The 25020-nt window shown below is 39.5% G+C and overlaps 3 protein-coding genes and 1 long non-coding RNA gene across 5 annotated transcripts in view; 2 read left to right on the forward strand and 2 right to left on the reverse strand.

Moving 5' to 3' along the window:
* LOC117153014 (basement membrane-specific heparan sulfate proteoglycan core protein-like) overlaps window positions 1–21518 on the forward strand; it is a 328715-nt gene extending 307197 nt beyond the window's left edge. Inside the window, exons 33-36 of the mRNA XM_033326552.1 lie at window positions 18372–18647; window positions 20605–20877; window positions 20975–21256; window positions 21502–21518. Coding sequence (XP_033182443.1) covers window positions 18372–18647; window positions 20605–20877; window positions 20975–21256; window positions 21502–21518 — 848 coding nt within the window. The remainder of the gene's footprint in view (window positions 1–18371; window positions 18648–20604; window positions 20878–20974; window positions 21257–21501) is intronic.
* LOC113157405 (H-2 class II histocompatibility antigen, E-S beta chain-like) lies at window positions 708–6214 on the reverse strand. Of its 2 annotated transcripts, none has more exons than XM_026352900.2 (6): window positions 6145–6214; window positions 4059–4328; window positions 3077–3290; window positions 2483–2550; window positions 2271–2384; window positions 708–1760 (listed from the first exon to the last, which is right to left on the reverse strand). In XM_026352900.2, exons 1-6 carry the CDS (start codon window positions 6197–6199, stop codon window positions 1735–1737), a joined length of 747 nt encoding a protein of 248 aa, XP_026208685.1. In that variant the 5' UTR covers window positions 6200–6214; the 3' UTR covers window positions 708–1734. The 2 variants fall into 2 exon arrangements, with proteins under 2 accessions (XP_026208685.1, XP_026208684.1); XM_026352899.2 differs by having other exon boundaries at window positions 708–1763.
* On the reverse strand, window positions 7535–10050 carry LOC113157415 (mamu class II histocompatibility antigen, DR alpha chain-like). Its single transcript, XM_026352910.2, has 4 exons — window positions 9941–10050; window positions 9585–9833; window positions 8921–9205; window positions 7535–8843 (listed from the first exon to the last, which is right to left on the reverse strand). The coding sequence occupies exons 1-4, from the start codon at window positions 10002–10004 to the stop codon at window positions 8719–8721; spliced, it is 723 nt and encodes a 240-aa protein (XP_026208695.1). The 5' UTR covers window positions 10005–10050; the 3' UTR covers window positions 7535–8718.
* Window positions 16510–17537, forward strand: LOC117153022. The gene is made up of 3 exons (XR_004463421.1): window positions 16510–16601; window positions 16735–17001; window positions 17416–17537. It is a non-coding gene; the product is annotated as an uncharacterized LOC117153022 (long non-coding RNA).
* Window positions 21519–25020: the final 3502 nt, after the last annotated feature.

Consider the following 25020-nt stretch of genomic DNA (forward strand, 5'->3'; position numbering starts at 1 on the left):
TTCAGGTTTTCTGGTGTAGAAATCTATAAAATTCATATGATGGGATTAAAATGTTTCAAGCTTTCTTTTTCCTTTTGTAGGTGATACTTCTGTTTATGAATCCATCAAAGGCTGTAAAGGCACTGAAAATGGTACAGTATATACATTTTATTTTATTTAAGATACTAAACCATAATTAAAGCCCTAACACGATAAAAGACAAAGATGAAGACAAAGATAAAGATGAGGAAGGATGAATGTCTAGAGAGTTGAAACTGATGGAGGCTTAAGTAGAAGCTTTCAGGGAACCTTTAGCTGAAGGTTGATTAAATCAAGCCGATATTCTTCTATGACGTAAAACTTTGTGTGTTTTTTATAAATAATGTGATATATTTCACTCCCACAAGTTAAAGTGAAAGAAGAAGAAAAACAAGTTTACATCCACTTGCTCTTCAGCAGAAAGTGAAAATGTTTATTCTGAAGTCAAACCAGGATCATCTCTTGTTAATAATTCAATAGTATATGATGTTTATATTTGAGTTTTTCTGTAATGATTTATGTGACAGATAATGAAGTTGGTTAGAAGTGGAGGTAAATCAATAGAAATCAGTTTTAATCTTCAAATACTCTACATTTCTTTAAATTCTGTTTTCTCTCCAGATTAATAAAAAGAGCTGTGTCAACAAACAACTGATGACAACATCAGAACAAAAAATACATACGTTTGATCAGATTTGCAGTTTTGTTTTTATTCACTGTTACATTTGTACATTTGTGCTGTTTAAACATCCAACAACTGCATTTTGTACAATTGCACTGTTTATCTACTGTCTTTAAGTTGTATTCAATTTTTTATGTGAACATGCTCGATAAGTTTTTCTTCTGTTGTTTTGAAAAATTATTAACAAATACTGTGTGAATATTGTTTTGACCAGGATGGACTTTTCTGTTTTAACAAAATATTATTTAATGCTTTGATGCATCAAAAAAACGTGCACTCTGTCAGTAGTGTTTCTGTTTTGATCTCTTCACGCAGAGAGTTGTTTTTGTTCTATCGTCTTCTGTCTCACTTTGGTGATTCAGTATCTTTGTGTTTTTATGAGACTGTGTAGTAGTGTGAAGTGTAGAGGAGCAGGAGCTGAAATGTGACCAAATACTCTTATTTCAGAAAGATGTTTGGTCCTTGTTTTAGTTATTATATATAACAGTAGCTTTTGTGGTTATGTTTCCTGGTGTTTATTATTCTAATAAAGAAATATATGAGAGATGGTGGTAGTGATTGTTAAAGTGTCTATTAATCTGTCATTATTATGTGTTTGATGAAGCAATGAGCAGTAAGTCAAACCAAAGCACACAAACTCAACCTGAAAAAGAAAAAACACTGATGGCGCAACAAGCCACACTTAGGGTCTAATATCCCTGTCACTAATGACTACGTAAATACCCAAGATGAGATCTGAAATTAAAATCCATGAACATGACAAAACATCAAGTAGAACTGCTAGATTAATGAATGTGGCATGGAAAGTATTTTAGCTTGTTTCACATTTGTAGTAGAAATGTAGTAAAACCGTTTCTGAGTTACTGCAGAGACCTGGTGAGGAACTAAATCAGAATCCTGGTTTAGGTTCAGACCAGCTGAGTCCAGTAGGTGACAGCACTGATTGACTGTTGAGAAGGAAACTGAAGCAGTAGCTGTTTTTTCTTCTATCTAATGAACAGTTGCAGCTGCAGCTGCAGGTCCAGGATCAGGTCTCAATTAGTGGGGATCAGATTATGTCCTGCTGTAAAGAGACAAGGACGGGGTTAGCAGCAAATACAGATACCACATTATTAGAACTGGTCTGACACAAGCTGTTAGTGGGAATGAGAATATATCCTGGTTTGAAAAACTAGACATGGAATGGATGGTCCAAAATGGTCCACAACAAGGACAGGGGTCAACATTGTTACTAAAACTGGACTGAACTGGTCCAAAGTGTTCTGGAACCAATATGAACATCACATCAATGCACAGTAAGTGTTATTTTAGTAAAACAGAAAACTGGTTTCAGAAGAAGTGGTGAGAGAACAACAGACTGATAAACCTGGACTGGTACTCAAGTGAGACTGGACTGAAACCAGTTTAAAAATCTGAAAGTTAGACAGTGACCAAAAGCAGCACATATACAAAAAGGTTTCAGTTTGTGTTTAAATTGGTTTCAGACTGTGTGTGAACTGGTTTCAGACCGTGTGGGAACCGGATTCAGACTGTGTGTAAACTGGTTTCAGACTGTGTGTCCTGCTCTGACCTTTGACCTTCCTCCTGTAGTAGATGAATCCAGCCAGAGATAAGATCAGACCCAGGATCAGTCCTAAGGCTCCTACTGCGATCTGGTTTCTTTCTGACTCAGGCATGGACGGGTCTGAGGACAGACAGAGAGACAGAGGTCAGAGACAGAGAGAGAGAGACAGGTCAGAAGCACAGAGAGATAGACAGGTGTGGAGACAGACAAGTATTTACCCCAGTCAGTAACCAGAGGTTCTTTCAGGCTGATGTGTTCCACCACACAGGAGATCTTCTCTCCAGACCTGGTTCAACACAAACCAACACATCACTGGTTCTGTTAGTGTTCTGGTCTAACTGGACCAGACTGGACCTGGACCTTATTTATAAAACCGTGTGTAGAACACTGTCAGGCTTCAGTGAAGATGCAACACTCTCAGATGGATGTTGGATGGATGTGGACAAACAGGTGGACTGAGGAACAACATGGTTTTGAATCCCAGCTGTGCTCCACCTCCAGTAGGGGTCCTTAGGTAAGACCTCCTCACACTTACTCTGCCTTTGTACCTTGTTCCACACTTGTAAGTTGTAAATCTGAAAAATCACTAAATTTAAATGTAAGGTAGGTTTGAAGCAACAAACAGGTGAGACAGAAAAGGTGATGCTGGAAAGTTGAGTAGTAATGAGCTGATATGCTGCAGGTGAGTCCGAGGGGAGGCTGGGTCAGGATCTGGACAGGACAGAGTATCCAGGGTCTGAACTGACAGTAACTGGAGCAGAGGAAAACCAGTGCGAGTGAGACAGAATCCAGGCTCCTGGACCTGGACTCACCTGGGTGTGTACTCCAGGTGAGAGTGGATCTGGTAGTACCAGTCACCATCTGCCATCTCCTCAGTGGAACTGACTCCAGGTTGGACTTCCTGTCCGTCTCTGATCCAGCTCACTCTGATGTGTTTGGGGTAGAAGTCGTAGACGCTGCAGACCAACATCTGAGGTTGGTTTCCAGCAGGGGGCGTCGGAGAGTGGAGTCTGACAGAAGGCTTCACTGGAACACATGTTATAAATAAATCAATTCATCCTCAGGTTTGTCTTTGTCAGAACCTACGTAATGTAATGAAGATGTTTTTCTTCTGTTCCCTTCAGTTGCACTGAAAGAGAGAACAACTAGAGGAAAAAGGATCAGTGGATAAATCAAACCAAGCTAAATCCTGACCAGTGCACATCTCCTGTGGTGGGGGAGTTACTGTATGCAAGTAGAGACACAGTAATAATACACATGTTTGTAATAAAAACACAAAAATACCTCAACTCCTCCCACTGATCTTATAATGAATTTGTCATTTAACTAGATTTCCTAATACATTACCTAATATTAAGGTTTGTCTCAATAAGACACTTAATGAAACTAAAATTCACCTGATCTTCATCCTCATCATCATTTTAACACAGTAGAAAAAGACCAAAGACCCTAAACTTTACTGAATTAACTGTCAGACAACAGAAAAACGTCTGTTTTCAGCTGAAAGTACTTATGAACCTCGTGAGTAAAACTCTCCGATCAACAATCAGTCTTTATCCAGATTTATTGATGACGCCTGTGTTGCTGTTTGCAAACATGGATCATTTTAGAGATGTTTGAATAGTTCTCATAAGCTATTTTCTGTATTTTTACAGTAGTACTACTAGTATTCTGGAGGAAACAATACAGTAAAATATAGTTTTTCAGATTATTATTGTTTTTTGTTCTTCATTGAACAGCTGGCAACTTAACAGAACAACATGTGTGTTGATGAGGTTTCACACACAAACTCACCTGACTTGGTCAGAACTGATTCGTAGTCTATGTCGATGTTGTTGGCACAGTACGCCTCCTTCCTGCTCTTTGCATCCTTCAGCTCTGGACCTCGGTTCCACACCTGAGCCTGATGGACACCGTACTCGGTGTATCCATTAAACTTCCCCACGCTGCTGCTGAACCTGATGATCTCCAACTTGTTGTAGAAATCAGAGTAGATGAACTCGCTGTCCCTCAGATCCGTGGAGTTGAACTCACAGCGGGCGACTGTGTAACACCGAAACCCACCTGAAGTACCGGAACCACAGAACCTGAGTTTACCTGGGTAAACAGCTGCACACCTGGTGTTAACACCTCCGCTCTAAATGGTGGTGATAGAGTCACACTGAAACTGTGTATTGATCACTGTAGTGATCAGTGTTTAATTCATTTAAGATCCTCACTCTTAGCCTCTCTGATCCGAACTGGATCAGTTCACTGTTAGACTCCATTGGTTTTACCCAAAATCTAAATAAACCCACTCTTTGTTTTAATCACATCTTATTCTGACATACAGTGTTGAATTGAACCAATCTTAAATTCACCTAAGAATAAGATTCACTACAGTAGATGTTTAACTATTAGCATCAGACAATGGACTACTCTCTATACTCGTTTTGTTAGATCTTAGTGCTGCATTCGACACTATAGATCACAAGATTTTATTACACAGACTGGAACATGTCATTGGGATCAAAGGAACAGCACTAGGCTGGTTTAAGTTATATTTATCAGATAGATTCCAGTTTGTACATGTTAATGATGAATATTCGATGCACACTAAAGTTGCCTGGATGTCCTCCAATTTCCTTCTACTAAATTCAGACAAGACAGAGGTTTTTTTGTTTGGGCCTAAAAATCTCAGAGACACTATGTCTAATGACGTTCTTACCCCAGATTACTTAGCATTGGTCTCAAGTAACACTGTAAGAAATGTTGAATTATCTTATCTCCTTTACTTCATAAATAAAAGAAATCTCTAGAACTCCCTTGTTATTTCCAGACTGGACTATTGTAATTCATTACTGATGTCACAATAACTCCTTAAAAATCCTCCAGTTAATCCAAAATGCTGCAGCCAGAGTTCTGCCTGGAATTAGCAAGAGAGATCATATTTCTCCTACAGTAGCTTCTCTCTATTGGCTCCCTGTAAAATCCACAATGGAATTTAAAATTTTTCTCCTCACATATAAATGACTTAATAATCGAGCTCCATCTTATCTTGAAGACCTCGAAGTTCCATATTTTCCCAGCAGACCGTCCTCAGACTGCAGGTTTACTTGAGGTTCCTAGAGTTTCCAAATGTAGAATGGGAGGCAGAGCCTTTAGCTATCAAAGGCTCTTGTGGAACCAGCTCCCAGTTCAGGTTCTGGAGGCAGACACCCTCCCTACATTTAAGACTAGACTTAAAACTTTTCTTTTTTATAAAGCTTATAGTTAGAGATGGATCAGGTGACTCTGAACCATCTCTTAGTTATGCTGATATAGGTTAGTCTGCTGGGGGACCTCTACTGATACACTGAGCTCCTCTCTCTTTTCTCCCCTATTCATTCAAATTCTACAATTGCATGTCTTCTCCCTCCTGTAGTTGTTTCCTCCTCTCTGTCTCCGTCTCTCTCTGTTCTCCTCTGCAGGTTTCCTCCTCCTTGGAGCCGTACATCTCCAGAGTCCAGTTACTGGTCCTACCAACCTGTCCAGTGTTTTTGCTGCTTGTGCTTGTTGCAGTTTTTTGTAGTATGCTGTTCTTTTCTCTCTTCTCTTTCCACTCCCCCCAACCGATTGAGGCAGATGGCCGCCCACTATGCGTCTGTTTCTGCTGGAGGTTTCTGTACATAAAGGGAGTTTTTCCTCTCTACTGTCTCCTGGTGCTGCTGAGTGAGGTTGTTGGGATTTCTATATAATTCTGCATACAGTTATTTTTTGTAAGATGTTAAACCTTAAACACTGTTACACTGTTGCCTTAAGATGACTTCTGTTGTGATTTGGCTCTATACAAATAAAGTTTAATTGAATTCTATCGATCAGTGATCAGTGTATTGACCAGTGATCAGTTTATCGGTCCTACCTGCTGTGTAGACAGTGATGAAGAGGAGGGAAAAGTTAAGAAAGGATGAAGCCATGTTCCTCTGTTCTCTTCACAAACATTGACACAGTTGGACTGAGAGCTGCTCTAAAAACCAGAGACCAGAGGATCACATGACCAACAGGACAGCATCACCTGTTACCAGGCAGATAATGTATAGATAATGTAAAGCTGATCAGTACTGTACAAGTAACTGCAGAAAAATGTACACACTGTTTGAATACCATCATAACAACACATTCATTATCCTCCAACAGGGAACCAGTGCAGTCTTACAGTCTGATGAACATTCAGCGTGCTACAGTTCGGGGGTTCAGGTCTTGTCTAGAGACACATGGACATGTGGAGTCGAGGATCAAACAGAAAACCTGCTCTACGTATACGTAAAGGTTTTATCCACACTTAAAAAATCTGGAGGCTTTGGGTCATAATTGTGATAAAACATCATGTCCTGTTATAAATATTTACTTCCTGGTACAACACACCTGTCCTTCCAGTCCAACCCCCCTTCACCTGTTTCCCATCAGCTTGGTCACCGGCCAGCATGAAAACCTGAACCATCCACTCAGGTTTCCAGGACCCTGTCTATTTTGTGTCTTACCTTGATCCCCTCTTGGACTCTGGTTCTCGCCCGCCCCTTTATATATTTGCTTCTCGTCACTGTGTTTGTTCCAGTTTGTCCTCCTGACTAACAGAACGTCCAGTCATGTGTTCTGAACTTCCACATCTGTGTTGTGGTCGTTGTTTCACTTTCACTTTCCTTGATTTAACCAGTAAAGTCCTGCTGAGTTTCCACGTCTCGTTTTCTACAGACAGCACCATAAAAATAAACTGCAGTAACAAAACCGTGTACAACACAGTCACGTTAGCTCTGTGTGACCGAGTAACGTCATTCTGATTCAGTAAACCAGCAGCTAATGTTCCTAATGTTAGAAGGAGTCACTAAGTCAGTTTTAGTCATTAAATAATTGATTATATTTAACTCTAACAACAAAACCACAACTTTGAAGTTTAAAGTGTCGACTGTAGTTTTAATTCAAATGTTTGACCTAAATACTGTTACAACAACATTTTACCAGCTCGAATATGAACACAAACAGAACTGGAGCAGATAAACAGAAACATCCAAATTAAATCTGAATATCAGAGTTTGCTCTCTGTTCATCTACTGTAAATATAAACCAACACATGTTCAGTCTGTGGTCTCTTCTAATGTCTCTTCAGTAAAGTCTGAAGTCTCTGTTTCCACTGTGTTCACTAATGACGGTTTACAGCAGGTTCATATGTCTCACTGTGTTCAGATCTGTGAACCTGAAGAGAAATATTAAAACAGTACAAACTGATACTTCCAGTAAAAAACACGTGGTTTTATTTGACTTTGTTTTATTGATTGATTTATTGGTAATATTGGTGATGCTGCATTTGAAATGAATCTGAGGAGTAAAAAGTTCTAAAACACAGGAATAAACATCCTGAATATCACAGATCTGTAGTCAAACTGTTTATTATCACATTACTGATACAACTGTACAGTTACTAATAGGCTGAGTACAAATACTGTTGTCGTCATTAGACTGTCTTTGTCTTTTTTTTCCTTGGCTGATTCTCTAAGTTCATGGCTGTCGTAGTAACAGTACTGCAAACATTACTGCATTGAAACCAAAAAACTCCCTGCAGCTTATAGTTCTGACGCTGCAACAAAAAGATAAAACAACACTGACTGTTCAGAGGAAATAATGTTTGAACTTCTTCAAGTGTAGAAACAGTGGTTTCCTCTTTGCTTTGCTCAGCAGTGTGAACTACAGGTCCAGAGGATTTTAGGTACTAATGACGTTCCTGCTGCTGTGGAAACTGAATCCTTTCTCTGTGTTTCCATCCTGCTGCTGTGTTACAGCTACAGTTATTTAATAAATGTGTTTGCTCAGAGTGAAACTGTCTGAAAGTCGCCGTGTTCAAGGATAATGTGTAGAAAGGTTCAGTTCAACCTGCTTATATTCAGTAATGTATCAACACTTCACAGCTTTCAGTTTAGGAAATGACAGAAGCACCATGATGACGTGTAGTGAAGTTAAACAGCAGGTAGGTACCGACAGGAGTTCAGGTGGCCTGGAGCAGGTTCTGGTAAACCATCAGACAACTCCGGGACCAGAACTTGGTCCAAGCTGTCCAGCAGAGGAGAACACTGACATTGACTGAGGATTTCCTTCAGGAAGAGGAATAAACCAGACTAATGTGTTCTCTGAGGAGGAGGTAGAGTCTGAAAACTTGGAGGATGCTTCACTTATACTGGATCTTTGTAGAGGTCTGAGAGGTAGTGAAGAAACTCCTCAGCACCAGGACTGGAGGAGTTTTACCCTGAGGTACTGAAGGCTCTGGATGTTACTGATGCATTTTCAGAAGGTTGTAAAAACCACACCAGGAATGTTCAGTGCTTCAACAATCTGTTCAAGAGTCATTGTTTCTGAGTCAGAGTCAAGTCTGGAGTCATGTAGGAACCAGCTGTGAGTCCAGCTGCTACCTCGAGGGTCCGTCCCATCAGGTATATCATCATCTGCATCAACAGCTGCACTCGTTTCCTTTGACGAGGAAGAAGGTTCCAGCTGCCACACCGAGCAGACCAACAGTCAGACCCAGTCCACAAAACACTGCAGGTCCAACACTGGGCTGCTGCTCCTCCACCTCTGGACACAGGAAACACAGAAACTGGTTACAGAACTGATCAGTTGTAGTTTTTGTCTCTTTAAATAAAGTTTCTCACCCCAGATCCTGGTCAGTGGTTGGTTCAGGGCTGGATGTTCCACTGAACAGCTGTACATGTCTCCCTGCTCGGGGATGAACTGGAGTCTGGAGATCTGGGTGAAGGAACCGTCTCTGCTGGGGTGGGGAACGTTGATGCTTGTTCCTTCAGTCGTGTTCCGTCCGTTCTTGGTCCAGGAGACTTTGACAGGAGCAGGATAGAAACCAGTTACGTAACAGATCAGGGTGTTCTTCTCTCCGAGTCCCACATGGTCCCTGGTGTAGATGAGCAGACTGGAAGGAGGATCTGGACAGAAACAGGTCCAGGATCTCACCAATCAACCGGTCACTTCGTCATTGTCTTAATAATCTTCATAGGTAACTTGTTTTTAAAATGACACTGAGCATGGCTTTGATGTTTGGAACTTCTCAGGTACAACAGAAAGTTAGATTATAGTGACACTGGTGAACTATGACCCCCACCCCCAGGCGATTTGTAGCTGTGGTCATGTTAATGTAGGTTCTCTAAGTGTGGATTTAATTTTTACAGCTGTTATAAAACTTCTCTGCCTCATTTCCTTAGTTCAGACGTCACAAGTTATATAGTTTGTTTCCATGTGTTGGATTCATGTGTTTGTTTTATATAATTAGAAGGTTTGAAAGTATTCAAATAAATTTCTCATCACCGTTCTCCAGTGGGATCTCCGCCATGGCTTCACGCCTCAGTCCCAGGTTCCTCTTGCAGACTCTCTGACCATCCAGAGCTTGTTCAAACATTCCTTCTGAGTGGCCGATATGATCTATGAAACTGGGCTGAGGCTCCACTCCTCCGCTGTTGATGAAGTCTGCGTACCACGTCTCCTCATCGTCCAGTCCGTACATCACCTCTCCGTCAGTGTCTGAGCAGCCGTTGATGGCGAAGTCGTCATGGAGAACTGAAAACAGAAGTTAATGTGCTGACATGCCGTCTACTGGTAAGTACCGAGTCTCAGTGAAACCATACAAACTATTGAAATGTGACTGTGTGAGTTTAAATTCTTACCATCAGCAGAGACACAGAGGACACAGGAGAGGACGAAGACCAGCTCTGACACCTTCATCTTCATCAGCAGCAGATCTCTGTGACTGTGAAGAGAAACTGAAAGAAGCTGAAAAGAAGTGAAACAAAGTCCACCTGAGCAGCCAATCACAGAACAGCCAATCACAGAGAAGCCAATCACAGAACAGCCAATCACATGATGAGATCACATGATGTCATCAGTAACCAGGTAGATGTGGAAGCAGCTGCTTACACCTGGAGGTGGACTGTAGATGGAAAATACTGTCTAAGTCTTTTCAAAATAAATTTTACAAATTAAGAAATCATAAAATTACAATGAAGGTGGAAAAGAGTGTTCAGTTCCCTTCATTTATCCAGGTGAGGTTCTCTCTGATACAAGTTATGTCCAATTAAAACAATTCACTACTCATCTTATCAGCTGGTTCCTGTTTCTGTTCCAATACTACTGTACTTTGAGCTTCATGAGACATTCTGATATCGTGGACGCCATCTGCCAGAGCTGCTTGGTGAGTGCAAATCTCTAAACAGACCCTCCACACTCTAACATCACCCTGGTTGAGTCCTTAACAGTCAGTCTCAAAACCATTTGGGTGGCAGTAGCTCAGGTGGTAAAACAGTCACCTTCAAACCCCAGAGTGATTGGTTCAATTCCCAGTTCCTCTTGGCTACTTGCTGAGGTATCCTTGAACAAGACATGAAAGCCCCATAGTGTGACTTAGCTTTTGGCTTACCAGTCCATCAGTCTCCCACTCAGAATATGTCAGGAACCGTCGGTCTTCTCTTGATGGAAGGTGGTTTCCTCCCAGCTGATCTTGTTGAAGACCACCTTATAGCTGCTCCTGCTGTTAGAACAAAGACACACAGCCTGCTGATACAGCCTTGTTAGAAAGATCTGTCCAGCCACCAGTCACATTCACTGTGGAAGGATCCAGTCGCCCTGAACCATTACCTGAGTCCAGTGATACCATGGAGTTCGTCCCATCATCTCCAAGTGGCACCGACTGCGATCGATTGCCACCTGTTCCAGTAACAGCTTCTGCACCTGTGATACCACATGACCATCACTTGCTTGAGGCCCGAGGGAAGAGATACATCCACATCTGGTGACGAGCCAAAGGAAACTTTGGAAGGGCTTGAAATCGAAGAAAACCCTGGAGCTTACTTACCTAAAGCTGTGGAACTGTCTGTGGATGGAGAAATACTCACCAATGTGTCTGAGAACTTACCTGATGCTGATTTTTCTGTGGAGCCTGAGGCTGGAGATCCAGAGCCTGACCAATCTGAGTCATCAGTAGGTGATGCAAATTCTCGTCTTGTCGTCATACCTCCTGATTCAGTAGAGACTGAGGCAGCCCTCAGACGCTGTACTAGTCAGCATCAACCACCACGCCGACTGCAATATTCAGTATTGGGTAACCCAATAATTTCGGTTGTCCAAGCTGTGTTTAAAGGCCTGTCTGATGCCTACACTGAGGCCCTCAGTCGTGCCCATGCAATAGACCCACATACCCTACCTAGAATCCTGTAGCTAAGAATGGATGTGCATGGACTAAAGAGTGGCGGGTGTAAACCAGCCGTTTTTAGTCTGTCCTCTCTTCTCTTTTCCATTTTCTCACATCAGCCCATTTTAAGTCTCCGGTCTCACGAAGTTTCTTGTGGAGTTTGCTGCAGGTTTTCTCAGGACATCCGGCTGTTTAAATATGGCGGCGCTTCATTATTAGTGCGTGGAGTAAGAAAGTTTGGAGCTGCTGCAGCTGTAGATATCTCAGGCCATTTTCAAAAACACCTGCTCTGTACTGTGCGATTTCCAGCACTTCCTCTGGAGGCTTTTACAGTCTTTGCGCCCTACATGGACTCTTGCCCACACTTATGGACTGGTTAACTTGTTGGAATTCACTAATTTTGTAAATATGAATATATTCACCTGTATGCACTCTATCTACATTTCTGGGTTTTAAATCATAACCCAAATCCTCCCAGAGCCAAACTGTAGATCTTTTGAACTGGAACAATCTGTCCTTTTGAAGTCTTTTTTTGAAGTGTCCTGACCTATTGGACAGAGAAGACAAGTGGCTTGAGAAGAGGTGTTAGGGAAGCTTTGCATGTGCAGGGGTGGATGCCTCAGACACAATCTATCAGGTCCAATTCACACATCCACCAGGTTGGTGGGTGGTTTGAAACTGGAGGATAAATTTGTGTCTCTATACAACGAACCTCAGACTGCGGAAGCTGCTTGATTAATAGTGAAAGTTTCAACATAACCTAACTTAATCTCTGTTGATGTAGGACCTCGTGCTCTGTATGTATGACTTGAACGATTGAATAAATGATGATTTTGATTCTGAAGAAGGGAGGATGGGCATTGAAAAAGTGGATCTAAAATAAAACTATTGAAACAGCTTTCTTTATCTTTGATTTCTATTTTCCTTTTAAAAAGACCAATGCACATTCACTTTGGAGATTAGTAACCACATACAGGATGTTCTGTACATGCAGACAGAGATAATCATGACACACTTCGTAATTCAGGCACGGTGGATCCACAAACATTCAACATATAAAGAATAAATTGCACAAATAAACACAGTTTTTCCACAAGAAATACTTTGTTAATAAAATCCAAATCTTCTCAAACCTCTTTGTTTTATATTCTAACACAAAATAAGATGTAAAATAAATTAACAAATTCATAATTAATAAGAAAATAAATCAGTACAATAATAATAATAATAATAACAATGAAAATAATAATAATTAGATTCCTCTAGTCAGCAACTATATGTGGTTTCTTCAGTCTTCTACATCTGCTGTATTCACATTCAAATGTCTGTTTATTACCAGTTCTTTAACCTTCTTCTGAACACATTAACACATTCACACATAAGATTTATGTATAAACACAGTATTCAGACATACACAGACATCACATTCATCGTTTTCACTGTGCAGGAAATATGAAGGGGTTGATGGCAGTGAACACTACGCAGTATAACATGCACAAACAAACACACAATATTTGTTTTATTTAGTTCTTACCATTCTCTGTGTCTTTTCTTTTCAAACACATTTCATATTAGTAGTTGCTGAGCAGGAAGTGTGAACATGTTTTCACACACGTTTTCTGTGGTCAAACTAAATACAGACATACAGTATGTGAGGTCTTTTTTACACCGTTGTCTTTTTTCAGATACAGTTTTCTCCTGATTGAAAGATAACAGAGTTCTCAGAAACACAGAGACAAAGTCAGTACTAAATGTGATACTTGCTCTGGATGCTGAAGATATTCGGTGAGTACACGACTTTCTCTGTTTGAATGATACAATTGAAGGAAAATATTAATAAGAAGAGCAGAGAGTCAGGAGTTTGTCCAGTTTCTCAGTTTGGAGGACTGTGGTAACACTCTACTGGACTGTTTAGTTTTCTACATGTACATATATTCACAATCAGTGTATTCAGGCTGAGCTACCATCATGTAGATATGTCAACTATGAGATTAGAAACTTGTGTATTTGTAGAGAGATTATGAGGAGATTTCAAATCTTCTCTTAAATTATGTCATTTTATTCATTTGAAAGTGTTTAAAGTGTTTTACCACCAGAGAAATGTGTCATGTTATTTATAAGATATATATAAGATATATATACAGTGAGGGAAAAAATTATTTGAACCCCAGCTTATTTTGTAAGTTTGCCCACTAACAAAGAAATGATCAGTCTATAATTTCAATGGTAGGTGTATTTGAACAGTGAGACACAACAATGACAAAAAAAAATCCAGAAAAATGCGTTTCAAAAAGAGTTATAAATTAATTTGCATTTCCACGAAGGAAAGAAGTATTTGATCCCTTCGAAAAACGTGCTTTAGTACTTGGTGGCAAAACCTTTGTTGGCAATCACAGAGGTCAGCCGTTTCTTGTAGTTGGCCACAAGGTTTGCACACATCTCAGGGGGGATTTTGGCCCACTCCTCTTTGCAGATCCTCTCCAATGTTTGGCAACTCGAACCTTCAGCTCCCTCCACAGATTTTCTATGGGATTAAGGTCTGGAGACTGACTAGGCCACTCCATGACCTTAATATGCTTCTTCTTGAGCCAGTGATTTGTTGCCTTAGCCGTGTGTTTTGGATCATTGTCATGCTGGAGTACCCAACCACGACCCTTTTCAATGCCCTGACTGAGGGAAGGAGGTTCTCACCCAACATTTGACGGTACATGGCCCCATCCATCCTCCCTTTGATGCGGTGCAATTGTCCTGTCCCCTTGGCAGAAAAACACCCCCAAAGCATAATGTTTCCACCTCCATATTTGACAGTGGGGATGGTGTTTTTGGAGTCATAGGCAGCCTTCCTCCTCCTCCAAACACAGCGAGTTGAGTTGATGCCAAAGAGCTCGATTTTGGTCTTATCTGACCACAACACTTTCACCCAGTCTTCCTCTGAATCAGTCAGATGTTCAGTGGCAAACTTCAAACGGGCCTGTAGATGGGCTTTCTTGAGCAGGGGGACCTTGCGGGCACAGCAGGATTTCAGTCCTTCACGGCGTAGTGTGTTACCAACTGTTTTTTTGGTGACTATGGTCCCAGCTGCCTTGAGATCATTGACAAGTTCCTCCCGAGTGGTTCTTGGCTGATTCCTCACCGTTCTCATTATCATTGAAACTCCACGAGGTGAGATCTTGCATGGAGCTCCAGACCAAGGGAGATTGGCAGTTAATTTATGTTTCTTCCATTTGCGAATAATTGCACCAACTGTTGTCACCTTCTCACCCAGCTGCTTGGCGATGGTCTTGTAGCCCATTCCAGCCTTGTGTAGGTCCACAATCTTGTCCCTGACATCCTTGGAAAGCTCTTTGGTCTTGGCCATGGTGAAGAGTTTGGAATCTGGATTGATTGATTGCTTCTGTGGACAGGTCTCTTTTATACAGGTAACGAGCTGAGAGGGCTGCCAATGTCAGCTCGTTACCTGTATAAGATCCACCTGGGAGCTAGAGATCTTGCTGACGGATAGGGGATCAAATACTTCTTTCCTTCATGGAAATGCAAATTAATTTATAACTCTTTTTGAAACGCATTTGTCTGGATTTTTTTTGTCATTGTTGTGTCTCACTGTTCAAATAAACCTACCATTGAAATTATAGCCTGATCATTTCTTTGTTAGTGGGCAAACTTACAAAATCAGCTGGGGTTCAAATAATTTTTTCCCTCACTGTATATAATCAATTTTTATAATATAATTCTGAATTACGACATTTTGCTTAATGAGTACTAAAGATATTTTAGGTTTTTCAATTTTTTTAACAATGACTTTAAAAACTTCTTTTACCAGGCTATTGCAGTTAATAATACAAATGTAAAATATGTTCGCCATTTTCTTACTGAGGTGAGTCCAGTGAACACACCCGTGGAGCAGTTTATGTTTTATTGCTGAAGGGTCAGTTTCTAGAAAATAAAAATTAAGGATGTCCATGATTTTTCAAATGAAATTCTCAGAAAGAAGGTTTTTGAAATGTTCAAATGCACTAAAATGTTTTTGTTGGTAGCAGATAAATGAACATTTCTGAGTTTCTGAGATCAAACCTGTAAAATGTGCTATTTTTATAAATATGGTATAAAAAGTTATTGTAGAACAAATCATAGAGTTAATATTTATCTGTTTTTTTACTATAAATTTAAAGTTTTATTTAGTCATAGAACTTTAGAAGAGTAAATATATTAAACGGGAAATGTTTGCTCCTGTTAGTTTCTGACTTTAACACAACAAAGTGAAAACTGTTGTAGTTGTTTTAACCATGACGTAATTTAAGCAGTTGTTATTGTGTTTGAAATGTAGCTCATCTCTGTCTCTGCTGTTAAAATATATGTTAACTCCAAAAAACCAGCATTTTCTGTATTTCTAGTACAAAAACTGTACAAGTCTCCTGTTTTCCATTCTGTTATCCAAACACTCTACTAATAATGTTCTTAACTTATGTTTCTCATATTTACTTCACATATAAACTGTTTTTATTTCCATTGTTGCTATGCTGTGGTTTCAGCCTCAATATCATTTTTATTGTTCATAAAATAAACAGATATTCTCAATATTTGTTCAAACAAATGTCTATGAGCTCAACATAAAGGATTAAATCACATATGACTGGTTACTGTCAATATAAGTCCTCAAATGTACCAGTAAAGAAACTAATAAAGCAGAACCATAGTCCATGAGGACAGGAGGTACTGTAACTTGTGTTTTCACAGAGTTTCTCTTCATTTGCTGCAGTTTGAAGAATTTCTCCCAGAGTCAGTGTTGGATATGAGGATGGGACACACTTTTCTCTGTGTGCTGCAGTTTTTCTGTGAGTAAATCACTGATTGATGGAACAAATGAGAGAAAATGTTGTAGTGAGGAGAACAGAGGATCAGAGGTTTGTTCACTTTGAACAGAGCACACTTGTTATCAGCTTGGTTGTTTTGTAGGAAGGATCTTTAGAGGATGACTGTGTTAAATCATCAGATACAGTTTGATGTGATTTTTACCACTGATCATTTGTTACATTTAGTCATTAATGAAAGTCCAGTTGTTTGCTGTGTTTTCCTCTTGATGTGCTAAGTTTCAGTCTTTATTTCAGTGTTGAACACAATCTTCTCTTCTGGACATGCTCAAGGTAAATGTTCACTTCTCTTCTTCTTATTTAATTAATTATGATTGATCTTCTCTCTCTGAGTAAAATAGTTTGTACTGTAATACTTTATATTCATACTTTTGAAGAGTTATTTTTTTGTTTCTGTTGGTTTTAGATGCTGTTTTGACCCTTGAGCCCAACTGGTCCAGTTTTTTTACTGGACAGTCTGTGACCTTCATATGTGACATGAAGGAAGTAAAAGACAGTGACTGGAAATACAGATGGAATAAAGATGGTCGAGAGTTTGTTCAGTACAATTCACATAAAATCTTCACATTACAACCTCTATCTACAAATTACAGTGGTCGATACCACTGTTTTGGTTTCCACAGGAGCCCAAATCAAATAAAAAAAAGTAATATTGTCTCTTTAACTGTATCAGGTGAGTCATCAATGTTTTACCAACAGAACTGATAGTATTTATGATCCTATTCTTTCAGTGTGTTTTGTCTAATTGTCTGATTATGAACTATTTAAATATATTTTAATTTCACTGTGTAAAGATTTTTTTTTTTTGCTCAGAAACTTTGACCAGAATTACTTGATAGTTTCAACACATGGTGCATGTTGGTGCACTGTAATCTAAAACTATTGTAGTGTTTTAATTTTAAAAAATGTAAAATATGTGGAAGGATTTCAATAGTAGAGTCTATTGCATGACTTGTATCTCACTTATAAGTCACTATGAATGGAAATGTAACTAATATGACTAAAATTTAAATTTAAATTACTTGGCTTTAAAAAACAATTTCCATTTCAAAATGTCTGTACATGTTTTGTCAAATTTTATCAACAGATAAACCCAAAGCCAAACTTACAACAACAATTATCCCAGTATGGGGCAGTGTGACTCTGAGCTGCTCTGTGAATCCATCATCTGGTTGGAAATATTACTGGTACAGAGGAGATCAGTCCTCTGAACTCCTGATCAGACAAGATGATGTTTTCAAGTCAAATGGACAAATCAGTGTCTCACAGGAAGGACAGTACTGGTGCAGAGGAGGGAGAGGAGAACCAGTTTACTACTCCCAGTACAGCCAGTCAGTTAGAATTAACACACTGGGTGAGTTTGACAAGAACATTTGAAACTCACAATGTAGAATAAAAATCTGTCTGAATACAATTTGACATCTTTGTTGTTCTCGTAAATTGTTGAACAGCAACAGTCTCAAACAGGGTGGTTGTGACTCTGAATCCCAACTGGTCTGAGATCTACCATGGAGAAATATTATTTTTTATTGTAATCTTGTAATCTTCTATTTTGTTTTAATTTATTTCACACAAGTTAAACTGACTGAACCTGAAAGTTGTTTTCATAATTAGATTAAAACCTACACATTTCATGATTTATATTGTTTATTTTATTATTTTAAATCGAAACAGCTATACCCAAAGCCAAAGTGACAGCAGGTCCAACAATCATACCAGTAGGAGGCAGAGTGACACTGAGCTGCTCTGTGGACGACTCTGATGGTTGGAAATATGACTGGTTCAGACGAACCTCAAACTCTAATGAAGCTCAGGTTGATGGTGAAGAAAACAGAGATATCAGAGTCTCACAAGGAGGAATCTACAGGTGCAGAGGAAGAAGAGGAAAACCAGTTTACTACACTGATTACAGTGATGAGGTCACTGTTGAGATGACTGGTGAGTTCAGTTCCTGTGTTTCTAATATTTCAACACATGTGTCAGGACATTTTACACCAATCAAGTTAATTGAGTTAATTCAATATTTCTCTTTGTGTCTCTCAGTTTCCACTTCTGTCTCTGTGACTCTACAACCTGACTGGTCTCAGATCTTCAGTGGAGAGAAGATCACTGTCAGATGTGAGATCCAGGGAGGTGGAGACACTGAGTGGGATTATGAATGGAAAACACCTCAATCAACTTCACATCAGACACATGTTAATTACTGGACTCTCAGTGTTTTTGAGTCCAGCAGTGGAAACTACATGTGTAGGGGCAGAAACAGAAGAGACTCCTATTCTTCAACACAGTGGAGTAAAACCATCACACTGACTGTATCAGGTCAGTTTGATATTTTTATATATTCTGAAATACAATACTTCACATTTACAATGAGAATTTGTAGTAGTTTTCATTGTATTCATTGTATATAATGTACAGTGAGGGAAAAAATTATTTGAACCCCAGCTGATTTTGTAAGTTTGCCACTAACAAAGAAATGATCAGTCTATAATTTCAATGGTAGGTTTATTTGAACAGTGAGACACAACAATGACAAAAAAAATCCAGACAAATGCGTTTCAAAAAGAGTTATAAATTAATTTGCATTTCCATGAAGGAAATAAGTATTTGATCCCCTATCCGTCAGCAAGATCTCTAGCTCCCAGGTGGATCTTATACAGGTAACGAGCTGACATTGGCCCTCTCAGCTCGTTACCTGTATAAAAGAGACCTGTCCACAGAAGCAATCAATCAATCCAGATTCCAAACTCTTCACCATGGCCAAGACCAAAGAGCTTTCCAAGGATGTCAGGGACAAGATTGTGGACCTACACAAGGCTGGAATGGGCTACAAGACCATCGCCAAGCAGCTGGGTGAGAAGGTGATAACAGTTGGTGCAATTATTCGCAAATGGAAGAAACATAAATTAACTGCCAATCTCCCTTGGTCTGGAGCTCCATGCAAGATCTCACCTCGTGGAGTTTCAATGATAATGAGAACGGTGAGGAATCAGCCATGAACCACTCGGGAGGAACTTGTCAATGATCTCAAGGCAGCTGGGACCATAGTCACCAAAAAAACAGTTGGTAACACACTACACCGTGAAGGACTGAAATCCTGCTGTGCCCGCAAGGTCCCCCTGCTCAAGAAAGCCCATCTACAGGCCCGTTTGAAGTTTGCCACTGAACATCTGACTGATTCAGAGGAAGACTGGGTGAAAGTGTTGTGGTCAGATAAGACCAAAATCGAGCTCTTTGGCATCAACTCAACTCGCTGTGTTTGGAGGAGGAGGAAGGCTGCCTATGACTCCAAAAACACCATCCCCACTGTCAAATATGGAGGTGGAAACATTATGCTTTGGGGGTGTTTTTCTGCCAAGGGGACAGGACAATTGCACCGCATCAAAGGGAGGATGGATGGGGCCATGTGCCGTCAAATGTTGGGTGAGAACCTCCTTCCCTCAGTCAGGGCATTGAAAAGGGTCGTGGTTGGGTACTCCAGCATGACAATGATCCAAAACACACGGCTAAGGCAACAAATCACTGGCTCAAGAAGAAGCATATTAAGGTCATGGAGTGGCCTAGTCAGTCTCCAGACCTTAATCCCATAGAAAATCTGTGGAGGGAGCTGAAGGTTCGAGTTGCCAAACATTGGAGAGGATCTGCAAAGAGGAGTGGGCCAAAATCCCCCCTGAGATGTGTGCAAACCTTGTGGCCAACTACAAGAAACGGCTGACCTCTGTGATTGCCAACAAAGGTTTTGCCACCAAGTACTAAAGCACGTTTTTCGAAGGGATCAAATACTTCTTTCCTTCGTGGAAATGCAAATTAATTTATAACTCTTTTTGAAACGCATTTTTCTGGATTTTTTTTGTCATTGTTGTGTCTCACTGTTCAAATACACCTACCATTGAAATTATAGACTGATCATTTCTTTGTTAGTGGGCAAACTTACAAAATAAGCTGGGGTTCAAATAATTTTTTCCCTCACTGTATAACGCCACATTGAACTCTTACTTACTTACTTGTTGTGTTCCCTTATTTTAAAATGTGCTGTAAAGGCTACAGGTAAACCAGTGAATCATGGGACTAATAGAAATGTGTGAATCTATCTTGGTTTAAATCTGAATCTATTTGGAAGCTGGAAGTGAAGTTTCCCTGTTGGATTGTTATTTATTTAGGTTTGGATCAGTTTGGTGACTGACTGGTCTTGAAAAAATTAACAGAGATCGTTGAATGAGATGTGTTGCATTTGTTTTTATTTTTATATCCGTAATTATTCAAACCTCCACAGGAGAGAAACCAAAACCACAGCTCGGTGCTGATGACAGAATCATTCCAGTAGGGGGCAGTGTGACTCTGAGCTGCTCTGTGAATCCATCATCTGGTTGGAAATATTATTGGTACAGAGGAGATCAATCCTCTGAACTCCTGATCAGACATGATGATGTTTTCAAGTCAAATGGACAAATCAGTGTCTCACAGGAAGGACAGTACTGGTGCAGAGGAGGAAGAGGAGAACCAGTTTACTACTCCCAGTACAGCCAGTCAGTAAGAATTAACACACTGGGTGAGTTTGACAAGAACATTTGAATCTCACGATGTAGAATAGAAATCTGTCTGAATACAATTTAACATCTTTGTTGTTCTTGTAAATTGTTGAACAGTAACAGACTCAAACAGGGTGGTTGTGACTCTGCATCCCAACTGGTCTGAGATCTACCATGGAGAGATGATCACTGTCAGATGTGAGATTCAGGGAGGAGACACTGAGTGGGAATATGAATGGAAAACAACCAGCTCCATCAAACCTTCAAATCAAAATGAATTCAGTATTAGTTCTGCTTCTTCATCCCACAGTGGAAACTACAGGTGTAAAGGCAGAATGAAAAATGCTCAATATAAAACAACAGAGTGGAGTGATTTCATCAAACTGACAGTGAACAACAGTAAGTCAAGTTATATGTCATTCAAACTGAAAATGTTAATAATTCATAGAGATTTACACTCATTTATTTGGAAGATGATTTAATCTAAAGTGACAAGTTACAAGTGAGGTACAAAGTCAACAAGAACAAATGTTTCAGTTTTGTTAATAAACAATTAGATTTTCCATAGTTAGACCATCTTAAAGTTTCTAATATCTATTACAAGATTATTCAAGTTCAGATAAATTGAATTTAATGTTTCACAGTCGACATAACGTGTTGATACTGAGAAAACCTGTTTCCAACAGATAAACCCCAGTCTGTCCTCACTGTGTCTCCATCCTGGCTGAGTCCTGGAGCCTCAGTAACTCTGAAGTGTGAGGTTGAACATCCATCTGCAGGATGGAGGTTCTACTGGTATAAGACTGTTCCCAAACTGTCAGACAGACTCTACAGATATGAGCTGCTACCTGGTAGTGACAGTGGCACTGAAGAGGATTCTTACATGGTTCATGGACAGACACACACAGCAGGATATGTGTGTAGAGCTGGAAGAGGAGAACCAGTGTTTTACACTGAACACAGCAAACCAACGTTTGTCTGGTCTGGAGGTCAGTTTGTTCCTTTGTTCCTTTCTTTTCATCTTTATCTTCCAGTTATTAGTCTGTGACCAACATGTAAAATCTATGTCAGCAAAGTAATGAACTTTGTAAAGCTGAAGAAATCTCCAGGTGTCCTGTTGACTTATGATATTAATAAAAATGAGAAATCTTTTGAAGTTGTTGTTTAGCTCTGTATAAGTCACAACATGTGTGTGTACAACATGTTTTGTGTTTCAGATTTTCCTCCATCAGCGTCTCTCACTGTGAGTCCTGACAGAGTTCAACACTTCACCTCTGGCTCTGTGTCTCTGAGCTGTGAAGGAAACTCTACTGAGTGGAGAGTGAGGAGGTTTCCTGAGGACAGTTACCTGTCCCTCTGTTCTGACTGGGGGACGATGACTGGATCCACATGTAACATTAGTGGACTGAACAGTTCTGCAGTGTACTGGTGTGAGTCTGGATCAGGACAGTTCACTAATTCAGTCAACATCACTGGACACGGTGAGTTTTCATCACTTATCTTGTACATGACTTATTTGATATTAATAATATGAGTTTTTGAGATATTTAGGACACAAATAGTAAACGAACCATTCGATTCTTTATCCTGTAAACTCAGTCTAGGAAGTTAGTCTATGTTCTGGTTTCACACTGGCATCTGCGACTCTTGGCTGCAGGTTGAGGAGAGAAAATGTTGTTTCTAATGTGTTTTTCTATCAAAATGACAAACTCATCCAAAATGATACCAGAGTGGAGCTGATTATCTCTGCAGTGTTAAAGTCAGACCAAGGTTTTTATAGATGTTAAGTTCAAACTGTCACCGTTTCAGCCTGGCATCAGGCCAAGCTGAAGATTCCCCTCACTTCTCCACCTGACTCTCTCTGGACTCCGCCCACCAGCTCCTTCTCTCCCTCTGCTCACAGCAATCAGCTGAACATTGGACTCATCTGTGCCCACTTTCCCCTACAAAACTCTCCTCAGCCCTTTTCCCCTCTGTCAGCTCGTCGTCACTCCCAACCTGTTTCCAGCTTGTTTTCCATGCCTGTTCCTGCCCGTCCTCCTCAGCCCTGTTTGCTTCCCCCTCTGAATTCTGGACATTAATACCTGTGTTTTCCTGCCTTTGAGCAGTGGTTTTGCTTCGTACTTTGATATCCTGATTTGTTACTTTGTTTTCAGCCATTTTGGTAGTTTTAAGTTGTTACTTTGTCCTCGTGTTTCTTCCTGGTTTTGTAGTGTCAGTTGACACCCCCCTTAGTTTGCCTGTTTTTGTAGTTTTGCTAATAAGCTCCTGTTTCAGTTCAGACCTGCCTCATTTAGCGTTTGTGTCACAGTATAAGGACCCCTTATACTGTGACACAAACGCTAAATGTCTTCTCATTTATCATCTTAGTCCTGGATCAAAGTCTTGTATTTGATACTAAGACTTGATGTGACTTTGATTTTCTGTTGTTGTAAAACACACTGGTTGCACAGAAATAACACTTGTTATTTATTACAGTGACGTCTACGACTGTCATTTTTAATCCTGATGTATTATATGAATTGAATTTCAGGTATTCTGATGTAGAAAATTGCTATATTATCACTTTATATAATCATTTTTTTGTAGGTGATACTTCTGTTTACGAATCAAAGGCTCTGAAAATGGTACAGTATATCAAATTTAAGTATTCAATGAGTATTTTATTTTAGTATTAATATTCATGGTTTTTAGGACCCGATTAATAGGCCAGACACAAATTAAAATAGTAAAAGGAGTCTAGAGACTTTTTCTTCAGAGACTGATAGAGAAACTAATTAAGGTTGCTTAAATTAAGCTGAAAAGAGGACAAACTAGGAAGTGGCACAAAATAAAAGCTCAACAAAGGAAGTCAGAACAAGGAACATGATGCCAGAATTTCTTAACTCCTATTTTTTTTTTTTATTATTATTTTTGATATCCGTATATCCTTGTTTGACTTATGTAAAACTTTAAATGTGTTTTTCATAAATGTCATATTTTTCACTCCCCCAAGTTAAAGTGAAAGAAGAAGAAAAACAAAGATCATAGTTTAGGTCCACCTGCAGCTATTTTTGTTCAGCTGCTGCATGTGGTGACATCTTTGTGCAGGAGAAATTTGAGAAAATATCAAATTATTGTTGTTTGTAACTATTGTAACAAGTTTTCCTCTTCTGTATCATGAATTTACTATTTAAAACAGTAGAAATTAGTGTAAATTGAACTTAGACTGTCAAATGATTTAAACACATTCATTTTGAATTTTATTTACAGGGAAATCAAGTCCTGCAGCAGAATATGAAAATGATTATTCTGAAGTCAAACCAGAATCATCCGTTGGTAATAATTTATATTGGAATTTATTTGTAATGATTTATGTGACACATAATGAAATTGGTTGAAAGTGAATAGAAATCTGTTTTAATCTTGAATAACTAATTTCTTTGACTTGTTTTCCCTATAGATTAAAAAAGAGATCTGTGTCAACAAACAACTGCAAAAGGTGACATCAGAACAAAAAATACATCTGTGTTTGATAAGATTTGCAGGCTTCTGCTCCTGCAGACAAAGCCTGGAGGAGCAGAAGCTGAGATGTGACCAAATACTTTTACTACAGAAATATGTTAGGTCTTTGTTTTAGTTATTAAACAGTAGCATGTGTGGTTATGCTTCCTGGTGATTATTATTCTGATAAAGAAATGTCTGAGAGATTATGGTAGTGATTCCCAAGGCGTCTATTACTCCGTGTTTGATGAAATCATGAGCTGTGAGTTATTAAGACACCGAATCCCTGAAACCACTTGTGTCTGTAGTCACACTTCATTGTCAGTAGGTGTACAGCATCAAACCAAAGCACACAGACTTAACCTGGAAAAGGGAAAAAACACCGATGGTGCAACAAACCACTTACGATCTAACATCACTGTGTCTAATGACTACGTAAATACCCAAGATGAGATGTGAAATTAAAAACCATAAAAATGACAAAACATCAAGAAGAACTGCTAGATTAAAGAATGTGGCATGACACCCCTGACTACAGTACACTACATCACTACAGAGGCCTCCTTACACACCTGCTTTCTCTGAGACTCTTTATAGAGATATAAAAGACACTGCTGTCTCGTGGGCCCTAACGTCCTCGAATTGGGGGACCTGGATAAGCATTTCTCAAACACAGTGTG

The sequence above is a fragment of the Anabas testudineus genome, chromosome 18 (genome assembly GCF_900324465.2).
Source record: "Anabas testudineus chromosome 18, fAnaTes1.2, whole genome shotgun sequence".
NCBI lineage: Eukaryota > Metazoa > Chordata > Actinopteri > Anabantiformes > Anabantidae > Anabas > Anabas testudineus.

Bases quoted from the DNA above. Each gene is read 5' to 3' on its own strand.
- LOC113157405 (XM_026352899.2), bottom strand. From the start codon at position 6,199: ATGGCTTCATCCTTTCTTAACTTTTCCCTCCTCTTCATCACTGTCTAC. The intron at 3,291-4,058 runs GTGAGTTTGTGT...CATGTGTTCCAG, and splicing joins ATCAGTTCTGACCAAGTCAG to TGAAGCCTTCTGTCAGACTC. The intron at 1,764-2,270 runs GTCAGAGCAGGA...GTCTCTTTACAG, and splicing joins CTACAGGAGGAAGGTCAAAG to CAGGACATAATCTGATCCCC.
- LOC113157415 (XM_026352910.2), bottom strand. From the start codon at position 10,004: ATGAAGATGAAGGTGTCAGAGCTGGTCTTCGTCCTCTCCTGTGTCCTC. The intron at 9,834-9,940 runs GTAAGAATTTAA...TTCTGTTTTCAG, and splicing joins CCTCTGTGTCTCTGCTGATG to TTCTCCATGACGACTTCGCC. The intron at 8,844-8,920 runs GTGAGAAACTTT...TCCTGTGTCCAG, and splicing joins ACCACTGACCAGGATCTGGG to AGGTGGAGGAGCAGCAGCCC.